This window comes from Silurus meridionalis, chromosome 10 (genome assembly GCF_014805685.1).
Source record: "Silurus meridionalis isolate SWU-2019-XX chromosome 10, ASM1480568v1, whole genome shotgun sequence".
In the NCBI taxonomy this organism is placed as follows: Eukaryota; Metazoa; Chordata; class Actinopteri; order Siluriformes; family Siluridae; genus Silurus; species Silurus meridionalis.
Window position 1 is genome coordinate 26,854,451 of NC_060893.1, and position 15,650 is coordinate 26,870,100.

At 41.4% G+C, this 15,650-nt stretch overlaps 2 protein-coding genes and 1 long non-coding RNA gene across 3 annotated transcripts in view; 2 read left to right on the forward strand and 1 right to left on the reverse strand.

Moving 5' to 3' along the window:
* Positions 1 to 34: 34 nt before the first annotated feature.
* LOC124392472 lies at positions 35 to 12,620 on the forward strand. Its single transcript, XR_006927161.1, has 2 exons — positions 35 to 714; positions 12,405 to 12,620. It is a non-coding gene; the product is annotated as an uncharacterized LOC124392472 (long non-coding RNA).
* rnf5 (ring finger protein 5) lies at positions 2,882 to 12,620 on the forward strand. The gene is made up of 6 exons (XM_046859551.1): positions 2,882 to 3,193; positions 6,381 to 6,399; positions 7,502 to 7,614; positions 7,725 to 7,779; positions 9,674 to 9,782; positions 9,890 to 12,620. Exons 1-6 carry the CDS (start codon positions 2,976 to 2,978, stop codon positions 10,006 to 10,008), a joined length of 633 nt encoding a protein of 210 aa, XP_046715507.1. The 5' UTR covers positions 2,882 to 2,975; the 3' UTR covers positions 10,009 to 12,620.
* Positions 12,621 to 14,464: 1,844 nt separating this feature from the next.
* slc44a4 (solute carrier family 44 member 4) overlaps positions 14,465 to 15,650 on the reverse strand; it is a 28,723-nt gene continuing 27,537 nt past the window's right edge. Inside the window, 1 exon segment of the mRNA XM_046859678.1 lies at positions 14,465 to 15,650. This exon segment is cut by the window's right edge and continues 44 nt beyond it. Within this exon segment, the coding sequence (XP_046715634.1) occupies positions 15,591 to 15,650 (60 nt within the window). The 3' untranslated portion in view covers positions 14,465 to 15,590.

A 15,650-nucleotide genomic window follows, 5' to 3' on the forward strand; every position in this document is an offset into this window, starting at 1 on the left:
TTTATTATATTATATATTATATATATTATTATGATTATTATATATTATATTTACATTTGCGACATTTAGCAGACGCCCTTATCCAGAGCGACGTACAAATGTGCTTTTTTATATATATTATATATTTTATTTACAGCATTTCTTCACACCTGCCTAAAACATTTGCACTATATTCATTTTCTAACGCTCACTTTTTTAACCTGCGCAGTAAAGAACTTGTTACAGTACAATGACATCCCAACCTGTTAGGATTCAGGGTCAGAGTGCTGAGAGCGCTATGAGACAGCGCCCCCTGGAGAAAATTAAGGGCCTCACAACACTGGCAGCTTTACAGTAGACGTTCCCAACCACTGGGTCGTGACCAGATACCATCTGGAGGAACAGTATGTTCCCATGGCCCATGGATGTGATTATTGGATGTGACATTGTTTTTATTTTATTGATTTTTTTATTGTTCTATTTAGCTACCTAAAAATGTACATACGGTACACATCCCATCACCCAGTGGCGACGATATTTACAACGTGGACCTGGTGTGTGGTGTACAGGAGCTTAAAGAGACCTGAATTCCAGTGTTCTGGTTCTTTCACATTTCAGCTCATTATACAAGCTACTGCAACCACTGAATAGAGAATCATTTGCATTACATAACCACAGAGTTGTGCTCTCTATGTGTGTGTGTGTGTGTGTGTGTGTGTGTGTGTGTGTGTGTGTGTACTATGACCCTCAGACGTGACGATCTGTATTTTCATGAAATATTTTTGTTTAATATTGACATTTTCACAGTACAATAAAACTTTGTGTTAAACAGTATTTGTGTCTTTAATGTTATTTGAATGTTGTTTTTCTTTATTATTACATTTATATTATGAGGTTAAACATCAATCAGTTCTTTATTAAAAAAAGATTTGACTGAAACTTGCAACATGTTTTGACATTTCACCTTTCTAGCCAATATGATGAAAGAAAGAAAGAAAGAAAGAAAAGAGAGAAAGAAAGAAAGAAAAGAGAGAAAGAAAGCGATTGGATGAAATATTTTACGTTTGATGCAGTATTTTGTCGCTCGTCACGGTACGTTTTTCTCCGAAGGCAAAATGTTGTAGGTCACAAATAAACGTTAAAATGTGTGTTAAATATCAGTTCATTTTTTGCTCGCTGACTTGTTGACATTGTTTCTTCCTCTCAGTCTTAAATGTAATTAATATTCTGGGGTGTTTATATTTAACTACATACTGGGACACTTGGGTTTGGAGGAAGTTTCATCATCGTACTTCAGGTTTTCGCTTCATATCTGCCATATCTGATGTCCTACTGGAATTACTGAGAGGAGGATGGATTCCACTCACAGAGGTTCTTCCCTCAACACCACCTTCACCACTTCAGAGAGGAGTTGATGAATTGATATTGATGTTTCTCTGTAAAACTGCTTTGCGACACTGTTTATTGTTAAACGGTAACGAGGCAAACGTGCGTTTTACTTCTCACGTGTACTTTACAGCACAGTGAAATTCTTTCTTCGCACATACTAGTGATGTCAGAAAGCTGGGGTCAGCGAGCAGAGATACAGCGCCCCCTGGAGCACAAAGGGTTAAGGGCCTTGCTCCAGGGCCCAACAGTGGCAGCTTGGTGATACGGGGGGCTTCAACCCCCAACCTTCTGATCAGGTTCCTGACTACAGTCTCAACCAACCAGCCTTAAAAACTGCCCTTCAAATACCCTGAATAGAGTCTGTGAACAAGCGTCTAAATATATTTACTTTTTATTAGTAGCAAAATTAAGGTGTTTATTTTATTTTCATTAAAAATATAAATTATTAAAATTATAATACTTATTATTATTACTATTATTATTATTAATATTATAAAAAAATCTATCCCTCAATTTCTCACATTTATTTTATTAATTTTATAGTTTTATTGGTATCATTTTATATCTATTAATGTGAATGCTCTTTTTGTGTGTTGTAATAAAAACTTCTTTTTTTTTATTATTTAATGAATAAAAATTTTAATATGTTGTCCTAATAATAACAATAATTATCATTCTTATTTTAATTATTATTATACAAAAATCTTTTACTAAAAAAAGTTAAAATTTTCTCAAATAAAAAATCGTTTATCACTAAATAAAACGATGTGATGTTTTAATTATATTTGAACTATTTCATTGTTGACAAAAGACCAATTTCTCAATATAATGTTATTCAATTTATAGTTTTATTGCCACAAGTTTATATTTATTTATGTAAATGCTCTTTTTATGTGTAGTAATGATAAAAAGGTTTTTTATAAAAATTATTATATTTATTAAAATTATTATTATTATTATTATTATTATTATTATTATTATGTTGATCATGTTTTAACAATAGAAAATGACGTGTTATTTTAGTTTAAATAATGTTTTATTAACGTATTTAATATCTGACAAAAGCAGATGAATTTCTCAATATAATGTTATTAATCTTATAGTTTTATTGGTATAATTTTATATTTATAATGTAAATGCTCCCTTTGTGTGTTGTAATAATAACAAAGCTTTTTTTATATAAAATTATCAAATTACTTTAATTAAAATATGATTATTATTATTATTATTATTATTTTATAATATTGTTAATAATATATTATTATAATTTTTATTATTATTATTATTATATTATTGTTATTATTATTATTATCTCACTATTATCATCATTATTATTAATTTGACGTCACAGCATTTCTTCACAGCTAAAACTATTGCACAATAATAATAAATCTCCCTTTTTTTTTGGTTTTTTTTTTGTTTGTTGGTTTTTTTTTTTGGGGGAATAAGTAAACAAATACACAAACAAATAAACAGGTCCGTGGTTTCCGACGTTCCCTTTTCTCCAGAACCGGAAACGGAAGTCGGGTCAGTGCGTGTCACGTGACGCAGCTGTGAAGATTCCGACGCTCGCGCTCGCACTAACGCGGAGTAAACAGACGGAGCCAATGGAGGCCGCGGATCCTCGGTCCTCGAGTGACGGCGCGCGGGCCAGCAGAGGCGGTCTCTCCGGCGGGGAGAGCAGCAGCGACCGCGACGGCGGGCGGGCCGGAGGCAGCGGCGGGGAGGGCGAACGGGAGCAGCGGGAGAGAGCCACCTTCGAGTGTAACATCTGCCTGGACACCGCCAGGGACGCAGTGATCAGTCTGTGTGGACATCTGTTCTGGTACCAGAGTTTTATTTTATACATTTTATATGTTTTTATTTCTCACAAACTGCCTGATACAAATCCAGTGTCCGGTTATAACCAGTCGAGCTGCTGGTCTGTTCACTGAGTCCTAATGAGGAATTTAATCCCATTTCAGTGTTAATAATATTATACATTTACTCACTATAATATCACTGAATTCTGATCATAAGATCTTTATAAGCTGTAATGTGCTCTGTATGTAGTGTTATATAGTTGATATTCCTCCTCATTAGTGTAAATGATGAAGGGTGTGTTATTAGTCCTGGGATCTGAACCCTCACCCACCTGGTGCTGACGTCTGTGATGGATCTCCTGACTGTAGACGAGACGTTCGGTGCAGGATCTCTGCATATTTAACGTCTGAGTCGCTGTGGAGAACGTGTTCTCGCTCACTTCCACAGATGTTCCCATGGATCTACATCTGGAATGATTGACAGTGGTCATTAACTCTGTGATGTGAACTGACCTTGTGGAAGCTCCGCCCACTTCCTCACGATGTTTGATCCTCTAGACTCGAGTGAATTCTCGAAGTGTTCTCTCTCGTGTTCTCTAGTTTTGGTGTTGGATCTACATGTTGGTGCAGTATGAGGAAGTGGTTAAGGCTTTGGGTTGCTGATCAGATGGTTTCACTTTTCACAATTTCACTGTTTGGTCCATAACTTTCTGTGCTCCAGAGCTGCTTTCTCATAGCTGTGGTACCTGAAGAAAGAACTTCACTGTGCTCTAATCACTTTGTTCCTTTCAGTTTTATTTGTAGCTCATGTTTAACAGTGCACGTTGTCCCAAAGTAGCGTTACAGTGATAAAGAGGTTATAAAGTATGAATTTATGAGGAACCTTATCCTCAACACTGAATGTCCAGTGATTACAGTTCCATCGTTGTTGAGGTGTTCAGTGATGGATGCTTCCATGCAGACCTGTGGTCAGTTACAGTCCAAATCCATTCTCAAAGTTCTTGAGTTGCTCAGTAACTTTAACTTGCCCACTTTAATGAGTAAATTATTAACGTCTGGATTTGTCACGGTGAGTTCTGAAGAGCACGCTCCACTGTGGTTCTGAGAATCCACACCGTTTTAGTGTCTGGTCGTGTGACTGACTGGTTGAGCCTGAACGCGTATTTAAAAATCGTTGACTGTTGATGGATATGTGATGGAAGTGAATTCATACCAGCAAGGAACGTTCCTCATCTTCTGCCCCCTGGAGGACGTTCTGAAACGGTTGACGGGGAAAAATGCTTAATGTGGCTCAAGGCGTGGGTTTTATAAGACCAGACTCACTAAACATGTTAGTAATAAATCATACTATATACAGTAGGGGTTCAGCAGGTCACAGCAGGTCATAGCAGATCACAGCTGATCCAGCAGGTCACAGCAGATCCAGCAGGTCACAGTTGATCAACAGCAACGGCTAGCAGAGGAGCAGAAGAACATGAAAAGTCACATTAAGCCATGTTTTACACAAGCCACCTTTACCTATGGGAGAAAACGCTTAACGTGTAATTAAACGTGTTCTGTTGGACTTTTGGACCTGCTGTGCACGTGTGTACACCCTATGCTTTATTATTAATGTGTTTACTGAGTTCGGTCTAATCGTGTTAAGACACCCCTCAGTTAGAGATTTGATTGAGAGCCCTGAGCGGATGTCTGTAGTGGAGTAAACATGGTTTATGGGGGAGGAATGGGTGGAGTCTGAGCCGTGGATGATCCCCCACAGGTGCTTGAGAAGGTGTCAGAGGGGTTAAGTGGAGATTAGGAGAGCAGTAGGAGAGCAGGATTACTCTGACTGTAGTGCAACACTAATCATATACTTGATTCACTTTCCTACAGGATTTTTGTTTAGTAATGTAACCTGCTTTTATCATTTATATCTGCGAGCTGGAGCTTCACCATGATACGCTAGAGAGTCGTCAAATCCAAACAGTTGTCGTGAGGCTTTTTCCTCAGACCTGTCCTACAATGATGTTCCTTCACTGTCCCAATCTTTGGGAAGAAAAATAGTTCCTACCTGAAGTTTGTTGTTTGATGCAAGAAAAACTTTAAAAACATAGATCTTATTGTAGAATGTTCTTAACCTAGCTGAAGAACATGTGGTAGAGTTCCAGCTTGTGACCTTGAAATAAAACCCTGATGTAAATATTGACTGTTGCAGCGAACGCCGGTTCCCCTCGGAGCAGCCGCACTGCGTTTAGTAAACACTGCTCCATGTTTAATGCCTCGTACTTTCCATTGTGTAACCTGCCCGTGGTGCTCATCATTCATTCAGTTTCGTTTGCGGTCCCCTTTCAGGGGTTGTTGTGACAGCAGGATTAAAGGTCAATCATGGTTTCTCAATCCCTGGCTACAGATTCCAGCTCCTCCTAGAGAATTTCTAACTTCTCACCGGGTTCATCTGGGTCTGTTTGGGTGGATATGAGTGATGCTGATCCACTAGCCAGGTGACCTTATAAGGTTTATGAGTCACAGTTTGGAGGTGCAGTGACTGTACTCAAAGACCCCCATGGACCCACAAGCTTTTTACACCGATACAGACAGCTGAACCAAACCTCTTAAATATGTACCTTGTTTACATTTTGGTGAACTTTAATGCTCCCAGAAGGACCACCCTTGGATATTAGATCTGTGGGGACAGCAGACTATGAGTAGCCCAAATATCAGTCCTGATTAAGGGGTAAAACCGATGAATCGGTCAACCTCTAGTTACAATGACCTACCCAATGAGTCAGGAGTCGTTGACCCACAACCTGGTTATGCTCTTCCTGAAATGATATCAAGGTGCCATTTTGCTGACTCTTCAGGATGCCAGATGAAAAGTGGGGGTCAGGCGTAAGGCATGTGATTTACAGTCTTGATCACTTTGGTGGACTGCCATGATAATTAAACCTGAAATGAGAAACAAACTTGGCCATGCTTGAGCAGCACACTTTCATGGAGAAGATCTGTTAGGACACCTGATCTGCCTGTGTCTACCTACGTACCTCTCAGTTATGTCTATAAAGTATTGAACAATTGTCCACTTCCATAAAGATTTGGAGAATCTTCAAGCTAAGAGAGGTCAGGCTGGAGTTCTGGTGTTCTGACTTGATTTGCCTGAATTTAAATTCGGTGCTCCTGTTTGTAAATTCACACTGCAGTCATTAATCCTGCTGTTCCTCTGTGTCTCCACAGCTGGCCATGTCTCCATCAGGTAAGTCAACTCCTCTTCTGGTGTTACAGATTTGCTAGCATGATAAGTAAAATTCGGAGCGGTGGAGGTGGTAGCGCAGTGGACTCTGGATCGGAAGGTCTCAAGTTAAAATCCCAGCACCATCACTGCTGGGACCCTCGGTTGTTAGTTGTTGGATACGGGCATCTGCTAAAAGCCATAAATGTAAAAGTAGACCTGGTAATGGCACAGTGAAAAATTTCACCTACATTAAGCCATGCTAATAAAGGTGAATTAGCATTAACATTATCCTATCAGTGCTGTGGTTTCCTCAAATGGCTAGAATGAAATAGACCTGAAGAAAAAAAGAGAGATTGTGAGCTAGCAAGGCTAATGAGCATCTCCCCGAATACGAGGTGGTATCAAAAAGTTTGGAGACTCGCTCTGTTTACATGAAAGTGCTTTATTTACATTTCCACACACTCACCTTCAAAATAGTCCCCTTGCACAGTAATATGGTACCTCCCAGTGTTCTTCTGGAATGTGTCCTGGAGTCTACTTTTCAACGTGTGTCAAGCACCTTCTGCTTGATCGCTGTAGTGGTGTCAAAACGACGACCTTTGAGCTGCATCTTCATCTAAGGTGGATGTGGAAGTGAGATCATGTCGATTGTTATCCGATGATCATCATGCACGAGTTGCCAAACGTTTTTTCAGGGGTAAAGCACGTCAGAGTTTTTCCTGATCTCTCGTTGTGCTCCAGTGATGTTTTTCCGCTCTTGACAACTCGTTGCGGCATCACCATATGTGAAACGTACCTCACGTCAAACATCACTGGCAGATTTTCCCAGTTTCACGCAGAATTTCTCTTTGTTCTAACCTGCTGTCCGTGATGAAACAGCAGCTGTGGTAACGCACCCGATGTACACAGGACTTCTAAAGGTGGGTGCTCCCTGTGACTGCTGTTTGTGTTACAAATCTAGTCTCAAAACTTTCTGATGCCACCTCGTATAAGTCCACTTGTGAAAGATAAGGAGGCTGATTAAGAGTAGAAACAGTAGTCGCAGTGGTAGGAAGTTGGGGTTGGGTACAGTTTTACAGGCACTAGTAAGGTTCTAGCTGCAACCCCTGGTTTCCTCCTGCAGTGGTTGGAGACGAGGCCAAGCAGGCAGCAGTGTCCTGTGTGCAAAGCAGGAATCAGCAGAGACAAAGTCATTCCTCTGTACGGCCGTGGCAGCACCAGCCAGGAGGACCCCAGGTACGTCCGTCCCCGTATACATCACAAGCACACCTGACGCTAGCGATACGCTGTAGCCACGCATTCACGTCATACCACAGCTTTATCAAGTGTGTGTGTGTGTGTTCCAGATTAAAAACTCCACCTCGACCTCAGGGACAGAGAACAGAGCCTGAGAGCAGAGGGGTAAGTCGTCCTACCCTACAGGGGGTAATGGGGAAGATAAGATAAGATAAACCTTTATTCGTCCCACAGTGGGGAAATTTCTGTTACAGCAGCAAAGAAAAAATAAATGCAAATATATGAAAGAATAGACACACACTATAGTATACAGTATAAACACAACACAATGTATAAACACAAATAAGGAAAAGAGAGACCACTAGTAATTAGTTACACACGTATTACAGGTAATATTACACACAGGTGGTATTATTACACAGTTAAACAGTAATAACAGTGTGTATTTTGGTGACTGGTTCACTGAGCAGCTTTGATTGTAAAGTCTAATAGCAGCAGGGAGAAAAGATCTTCTGTAACGCTGCTGCTCAGAGATGAAACTGTTTCATACAGGGGCTGAGAGACGTTCTCCAGTAATGATGATAGTTTAGCTCCCATCCTCCTTCTCCCACCTCCTGTACAGTGTCCAGAGGAATCCCCAGGACTGAGCTGAACTTCCTGATCAGCTTGTCCAGTCTCTTCCTGTCTGCAGTAGAGATGCTACTACCCCAGCAGACCACACCATAGAAGATAGCTGAGGCCACCACAGAGTCAAAAAAGGTCTTCAGTAGAGCTCTCCCTGCACTCCAAAAGACCTTAGTTTCCTCAGCAGAAAGAGTCTGCTCTGCCCTTTCTTAAAAATTGCCTCAGTGTTGTCTGTCAAGTCCAGTTTGATGTTCAGGTGAACACCAGGTATTTGTAAGAGTTCACTTTCACAATGTTCTTTCCCTGAATGTTCACTGATGGTAATGATGAAGTGTGTTTGTGCCTACGGAAATCCACCACCAGTTCTTTGGTTTTCCTCACGTTTATCTGGAGGCAGCTCCGTTGGCACCAGTCCACAAAGTATCTGTATAAGTCCTCTGTACTCCCTGTCATCATCATCCGTGATCAGGCCGATGAGTCATCAGAGAACTTCTGTAGGTGACAGGTTGCTGAGCTGAACATGAAGTCTGCAGTGTAGACGGTGAAGAGGAACGGGGCCAGAAACGTTCCCTGTGGGGCTCCAGTGTTGCAGACAACCATGTCAGACTCACAGTCACGAGTCCTCACATACTGTGGTCGGTCTGTGAGGTAGTCCAGTATCCAGGCAGACATATGATGGTTCACTCCCATGTACACCATCTTATCCCTCAGGAGCGCAGGTTGGATGGTGTTAAAAGCACTAGAGAAGTAAAAAAATGCATGACTCTCACAGTGCTCCCAGCCTTTTCCAGGTGTGAAGTATCTGGATTTAGGAGGAAGATAACTGCGTCTTACACACCAATGCCAGGTTGGTAGGCAAACTAAAGTGGATCCATTGATTGGCTCACCAGAGGTCAGATATTAGTGAGCACCAGCCTCTCCAATATCTTCATTGTATGCGAGGTCAGTGCTACTGGTCAGTGGCGTGGCACCTTCCCCAGCTTCAAGCTCAGGTCAAACATGTACAGCAATATGATCAAATCTGTTAAAGACTAGTTTCAGATCATTCACCCTCAGCCTGAGAGCTGGGCTCCTTATGACCAGTGATGGTTTTGAGCCCCTTCCACACACCACTGACGTTGTTCTGCTGCAGCTGATCCTTCATCTTCCTCCTCTAGCAAGCTTTTCCTTCTCTGATCTTCAGTTCTCTCTGGACAGTTTTCAGCTCTTCCTTGTTTCCTGATTTAAACACACTCTTCTTTTTTAAGGAGAGTCTTTATCTCAGGGTTGTTCCATGGTTTGTTGTTGGGAAAACACTGTACAGTCCTGGTGGGTACAGTATTCTCCACACAGGAGTTGATGATGTCAGTGATACAGTCTGTTAGATTGTCAGTATCGTCCCCGTGAGGAAGGCGGGATTTAAGGAATTGATTGTAGTAATATTGTGTGTGTTTAGTTTCAGGGTTTCGGTGATACCGGCTTCCACATGTCTTTCGGTATCGGTGCTTTTCCTTTCGGCTTCTTCACCACAATATTCAACACCAACGACCCGTTCCACAGACCAGGTGATCCTCAACCAATCACGTCTTAGAACACTGGTACTGGAGACTCCTTCCACAGCCTGTCTGAAATTCTTTTTGTTTTTGTTTTTTTAATTGGAAATCATTTTTAGATCCTCACTACGCCCCGGATCACCAAGGCAACGGGAACGGTAACAACGGCAACAACTGGCAGGACTCGCTCTTCCTCTTCCTCGCCATCTTCTTCTTCTTCTGGATGCTGAGTGTGTGAATGTGTGTGTAGGGAGGGGAAAGAGAGAGAGAGAGAGAGAAACTGGACGAAAGAATTAGGAGGAAGAGATGATGTCGGAACCAACACACACACACACACACACACAGATTATGCAGAGAGAGCATCAGTATTAAACACATGTGCACATCATTACATTCATTATCCCACCGTATCATATCTGCTTCCTACCAAAGAGAATCCCTCGTCTTACACACAGATGCACACGCACACACGTGCACACACACACACACACACACTAGTGTTCAGTGCATTAGTGTGTGAAAGAGTATTACCATCCCCTTTGTATCTGGTTTCTATGACAACGAGGGGGTTCCCACGATCATTTTAGTGTTAGATAAATGCGTCATAAGTAAGCCACGCCCCCCCATCCAGAGTCTTCAGCTTGATGAATCTGTGAGGTGCTACTGATTAGCAAAACTAGCGTCGCAACCACTAAGCGTTCATGCTCGGATAATCAGGGAAGAGCTTGGACCTGGGAAGCCTTCATGCCTTGCCGCTTTTTTCTTTGTGTGTTTGTAGCGTAACATCACACCGCATTAGTATCCAGATGTGCCTGAATGGCGAATGCTAAATTCCTCTCTAACATTTCTAGGTACGATTACAGCTTGCACCGTGGCTGGTTTGGGATTTTCTCCTCCACTTTACTCTCGTGTTTCTATTGTCCGTGTTTCTCTGGAAACCATGTGGAAGGTTTTCTCAGACTAGAAGAGGTCAGAGGAAGAGTAACTCATCGCACGCAAAAGAAAAAAGTCAGGCACACAGTGATACGGAAAGCTAACAATTAGCAGTTTCTCGACCAGGCTGTTAGGATCGGGCCGAATAAAGGATGTAGCCAGCCGCAGTGTGTAACTGTGAATTCTAGGGGGAGTGGCTTACCGTGAATCAGTGGCGTCCCGTTTGGGTAGCTCAAGAGCACTTTGAAGCGTTACTTACTTGTACATGGAGCCACGAGTGTAAACCAGAAGAGTCATGAAGCGTACCACATCGACCTTTCAGCTGTAAAGTGAAGGTGTGTGTGGTCACTGGCCTTTAACTTCACTGCCATCTCTTCCTGATACTGATGAGAAAAAACAGCCTTCAGTTGGAAATGAGTCCTGGACGTAAGTCTGAACGAGGGACGTGAGTGATGGTCAGGCTGTGAGTCCTGGACATGAGTCTGAACGAGGGACGTGAGTGATGGTCAGATTGTGAGTCCTGGACATGAGTCTGAACGAGGGACGTGAGTAATGGTCAGATCGTGAGTCCTGGACATGAGTCTGAACGAGGGACGTGAGTGATGGTCAGATCGTGAGTCTGAACGAGGGACGTGAGTGATGGTCAGATCGTGAGTCTTGGACGTGAGTCTGAACGAAGGACGTGAGTGATGGTCAGATCGTGAGTCTTGGACGTGAGTCTGAACGAAGGACGTGAGTGATGGTCAGATCGTGAGTCTTGGACGTGAGTCTGAACGAGGGACGTGAGTGATGGCCCGATTGTGAGTCCTGGACGTGAGTCTGAACGAGGGACGTGAGTGATGGTCAGGTCGTGAGTCATTGTCGAGTCATGTATGCGAGTCTTGAGTCATGGTGGTCAGTCCTCTGATGTGTGACGACGCTAATCAGTAATCAGGCCAAAGCAGTGTTTCCTCTGCTGCCTTTCAATTCTCAGTGTTCTCCACATGTAGGGAGCGAGCGCTCGATGACTTCACTCTCACAGCCTGGTATTTTAATGACTAACTAGCGGTGAGCGTATCATATAATACATTAGCGCTGTGCATTACCACAACCGCTCTGATGAACCCTGTTGGTATATGAAACACGTCATTACGAATTTTGCACACGTATACGACATCAGTATCACGAGTTCTCTGGGGTCGCGGTTTGGGACGGAGCCTCACAATGGCCTACATTAGAACAAACGTCACGTGAATCCGTGTTTTGAGGGGCGGCGTGTAACATCGGTGTCCAGTTTATTACAAACGCTGTTCAGTGGAGTGAGTCTGACACGTGACGTGTTAACGTGTGTGTGTGTGTGTGTGTGTGTGTGTGTGTGTTTGTTTTTTCCTATGATGAGCTCAAGTGTCTGTTCCTGTACTCTTCTGTAACACACTGCTGTGGACTCGGTCCCGAGAGCGAGCGTGGAGCACCAGGACTAGGAGAACCTAAGAACCATGTTCTTGAGTTGTCCAGAACCAAACACTCCAAACATGTTCCATTAGCTAGCTCAGGATTCTGAGGACCTCCTAGCGCTTTGATTGTATGCTAGCAGTGTTTTTTGACTAGCATTCTGGGGAGAAGTGTTTTATTAATGCCCCGTCTGCCATTTTGTAAAGATAACAGCACATGGCCATGCACACTCGGCCAAGCGGGGTTCAGATCAGGATGGTGGTGATGAAGCTGTGTGTGTGTGTGTGTGTGTGTGTGTGTGTGTGTGTGTGTGTGTGTGTGTGTGTGTGTGTGTGTGTGTTGCGCTTTACCTTGCTGTTGTATTACTTGTCTTTTTTGGCCTGAATAAAAGACTTAATCTGTGTTGGGGTTGTGGGTGGAGCTTACAGGATGTGGGCGGGGTCCTATACGGAGCGTCTGTCAATAAATGTTTCTATTGGATCTAAACCCCGCCTCCTGTTTTCTTTGATCTGTTTGGTTCTGTTTCCTTCTGCTCCGCTACAATTTTTATTATTATTATTAGCTCTCTATAAACACGTTTAACCTTATTTTTTTATTTTTTATTTTTTTTTAACTCTAAACTGTTACCCAAAGTTGTGTAGGACGTCTTCGGGTACTTTGCATAAAAAGCCAACTCCATGAAGATCTGCTTTCCATGGGCTGTATGATGTAGAAGTTCTCCTGCTATAGAGCTCTAACCATACTGAACACTGACTGCACCCCAGACCTCCTCACCTTCTCATCTACATCACTACCTGACTTTACCAACACCCTGGTAGAGGAATAAATCTAGTGGAACATCTTCCCAGAAGAGTGGAGCTCATTATAGCAGTGAATGAAGACTACATGTAGAATGAGATGTTTAAAAAGCACATACCAGCGTGTGGGTTTGTGTCCACAAACTTCTGGTGCTAGTGTGTATAAAATTCTGTTCATTTTTATAAATGATTTGTTTTCAGATTGTTTAATTCTGTTTTATTTCAGTCTCTGTCCTTTCTTCACTTCTGTTCCACTGTTCTGTCTTTCACCTCGTTTATTTGGTTATTTTAGTTTTTTTCTGTTTATCTGTAGATGTTGTTTTCTCTCTCTCTCTCTCTCTCTCTCTCTCTCTCTCTCTCTCTCTCTCTCTCTCCCTTCCTTCCTTTTCTCCATGGTTTATTTCTAATTAATTCTTTTCCACTGATTAAATTCTGTATATTTTTCTCTATTTTTATTTCTTAATAAATTAAGTTTATAATTTAGCGGGTTTTTCTTTTCACTTCTGTTTTTTTCTTCTCCTGTTGTATGTTTTTTTATTATATTGATTATTCAGTCTCATCTGTTCTCATCTAATCCTCTGTTTGTCTCCCATCTATTATTTTACTTTTTTTTAATTTTTTTTTTTTATATGTATATATTTTATATATAAATGTTTTGCTTTATTATTTTTAGCAGGGACTCCTGAAGTAGAAGGGGAGGGTCTGAAGGGCTTTTTGAACAGTATTATACACAAGGTTTTGAGGAGTAAATTGGAGCTTCAGTAACTGGAGAACAGAACAATGGTGATGAGAAGACACCAGATACATTTCAACAGAAACGTTTAGAACTTAAAGAAAGAAAAGGTTTAAGAGTAAAATGAAAGCAATCAAAACCAATATGAAGTAGAAGGTTCTAGACCAGTGTTATGTAAATGAATTTAGACTAAGACCAGAATGAAAGAGTTTTACTTGGAGATTCAAACAGATCCATGAAGATCCATGAGATTACTGAGCAACTTTGAGGAAGGATTTGGACTGTAATTAATAACATGTCTGCTACAATGTGCTCAGGACCACAGCTTTTATTTAAACTCCATCACTAAACTGTTTATAACCTCATCAACGATGAAACTAATAAATGGGCATTTGGTGTTCAGGATGAGGATCAGTTTTAATCTGGTTCCTCTCAAGGTTTCTTCCTTCACCACAGTCACCACTGACTCACTCACTCATTATATGTGTTCTGCTGATTTGTTAAAATGCTCTATAAGTAAAAACTGAATTAAATGTAACTTTAAGGCTGTAGAACTAGATAATTACCAAGTTTTTAGAACATCCATTGTAGAGCAGCATGAGGTGTTCTAGAGCACAGTTACACACAGGGCTCTGGAACAAGTTTAAAAGGTTCGAGAAAAATATCAACTGATTGATTCTAAACAGTTTTGAATAAAGAGTGTGGAACTGTGTGCACTGAAGAGATCCAGAACGACTCGACTCTAGAGCACAAGGACAGAAGAGCAACAACTCCGAACACACACACACACTGAGACAGAGTTTATAATAAACACTTTACTCCACAGCTGCATCAATTCCACTCATCATCATCATCATCATCACTGTATAAACATCTATTTGTTCAAAAATACAATTTTTGTCCTCTGGCACTTAAAGTTGAGGAACATAAAGATGGACGTGTCTCTCAGAGCATCAGGCAAACATTACAGTCATGTAGAGTCTGACACACACACAGATAAATCATTTACACACACAACTCTGTATAAAATATAAACCATTCATCTCAATATTAAACCTCTCACACACACACACACACCGCTCACTGCTCCAGAGCTTCACAGTGTTGAGTAGTTTTCTTCTGTTAATCCAGATTAATGATTCATATACAAACATTCACTGAAATAAATTATACAGACACATTTAAAGCTGGTTATGTGTGTGTGTGTGTGTGTGTGTGTGTGTGTGTGGTAATAATATAAACTACATAGCAAACCTGTCCATGCTAATGCTAGCCTAGCTTTAAACAGAAAACATGCTAATGATAACATAGGAAACAAGAACACACTTGACTTGGATGTGTGTGTGTGTGTGTGTGTGTGTGTGTGTGTGTGTGTGTGTGTGTTTAATCGGTCACACACAGCTAATGGCAACATAGGTTAAAGTTACATTCAGAAAAAGCAAGACACCAAACACGCCTCTTTTACAGGTTTCTCACGTGTCTATTCAGCGTGTGTAGAAAGCGTCACGTCTGGGATCAGTGTTTCTGGAATCTATATTTTTTCAGGAGTTTTAGTTTCTAAAACAATTCTGTACAATTCTATAAAATATAGTAGATAAACGTCTATAAAACTAAGCTAACACGTGCTAATCACGTATTTCAGAATAAACACGTTAAAGTCCCACTGAAGAACATAATAAAACAACTCGTGCAAGGATCAGCCCAGGATCAGTCTCAGAAGCATCATCTGGTTAAACATGGAGAGATGCTGATAGAGCGGCCTGGAGGAGACGTGGAGCTGGACGCTGGTGTAAGTCAGAAACCTGGACACTAAAAGCAGTAAAAACAGCACATGCTAGTAAAGGAGGTTAAAGTGCAGTGTGTGAGAGCAGGTAAAGAAGATCACTGGTCATGTGACTGGGTTTAAGTGGAGCAGGACGTGAAGACTCATTTTTTGGGCTGTTTGTTTTTCTTGTTCAGGATCTTCATCAGGTTCTTGGACATGTA

Excerpts from the sequence above, each read along its gene's own strand:
- rnf5 (XM_046859551.1), top strand. The coding sequence starts at position 2,976 with ATGGAGGCCGCGGATCCTCGGTCCTCGAGTGACGGCGCGCGGGCCAGC. Across the intron at positions 7,615-7,724 it reads ACCAGCCAGGAGGACCCCAG|ATTAAAAACTCCACCTCGAC; the intron begins GTACGTCCGTCC and ends TGTGTGTTCCAG. Across the intron at positions 7,780-9,673 it reads CAGAGCCTGAGAGCAGAGGG|TTTCAGGGTTTCGGTGATAC; the intron begins GTAAGTCGTCCT and ends GTGTGTGTTTAG.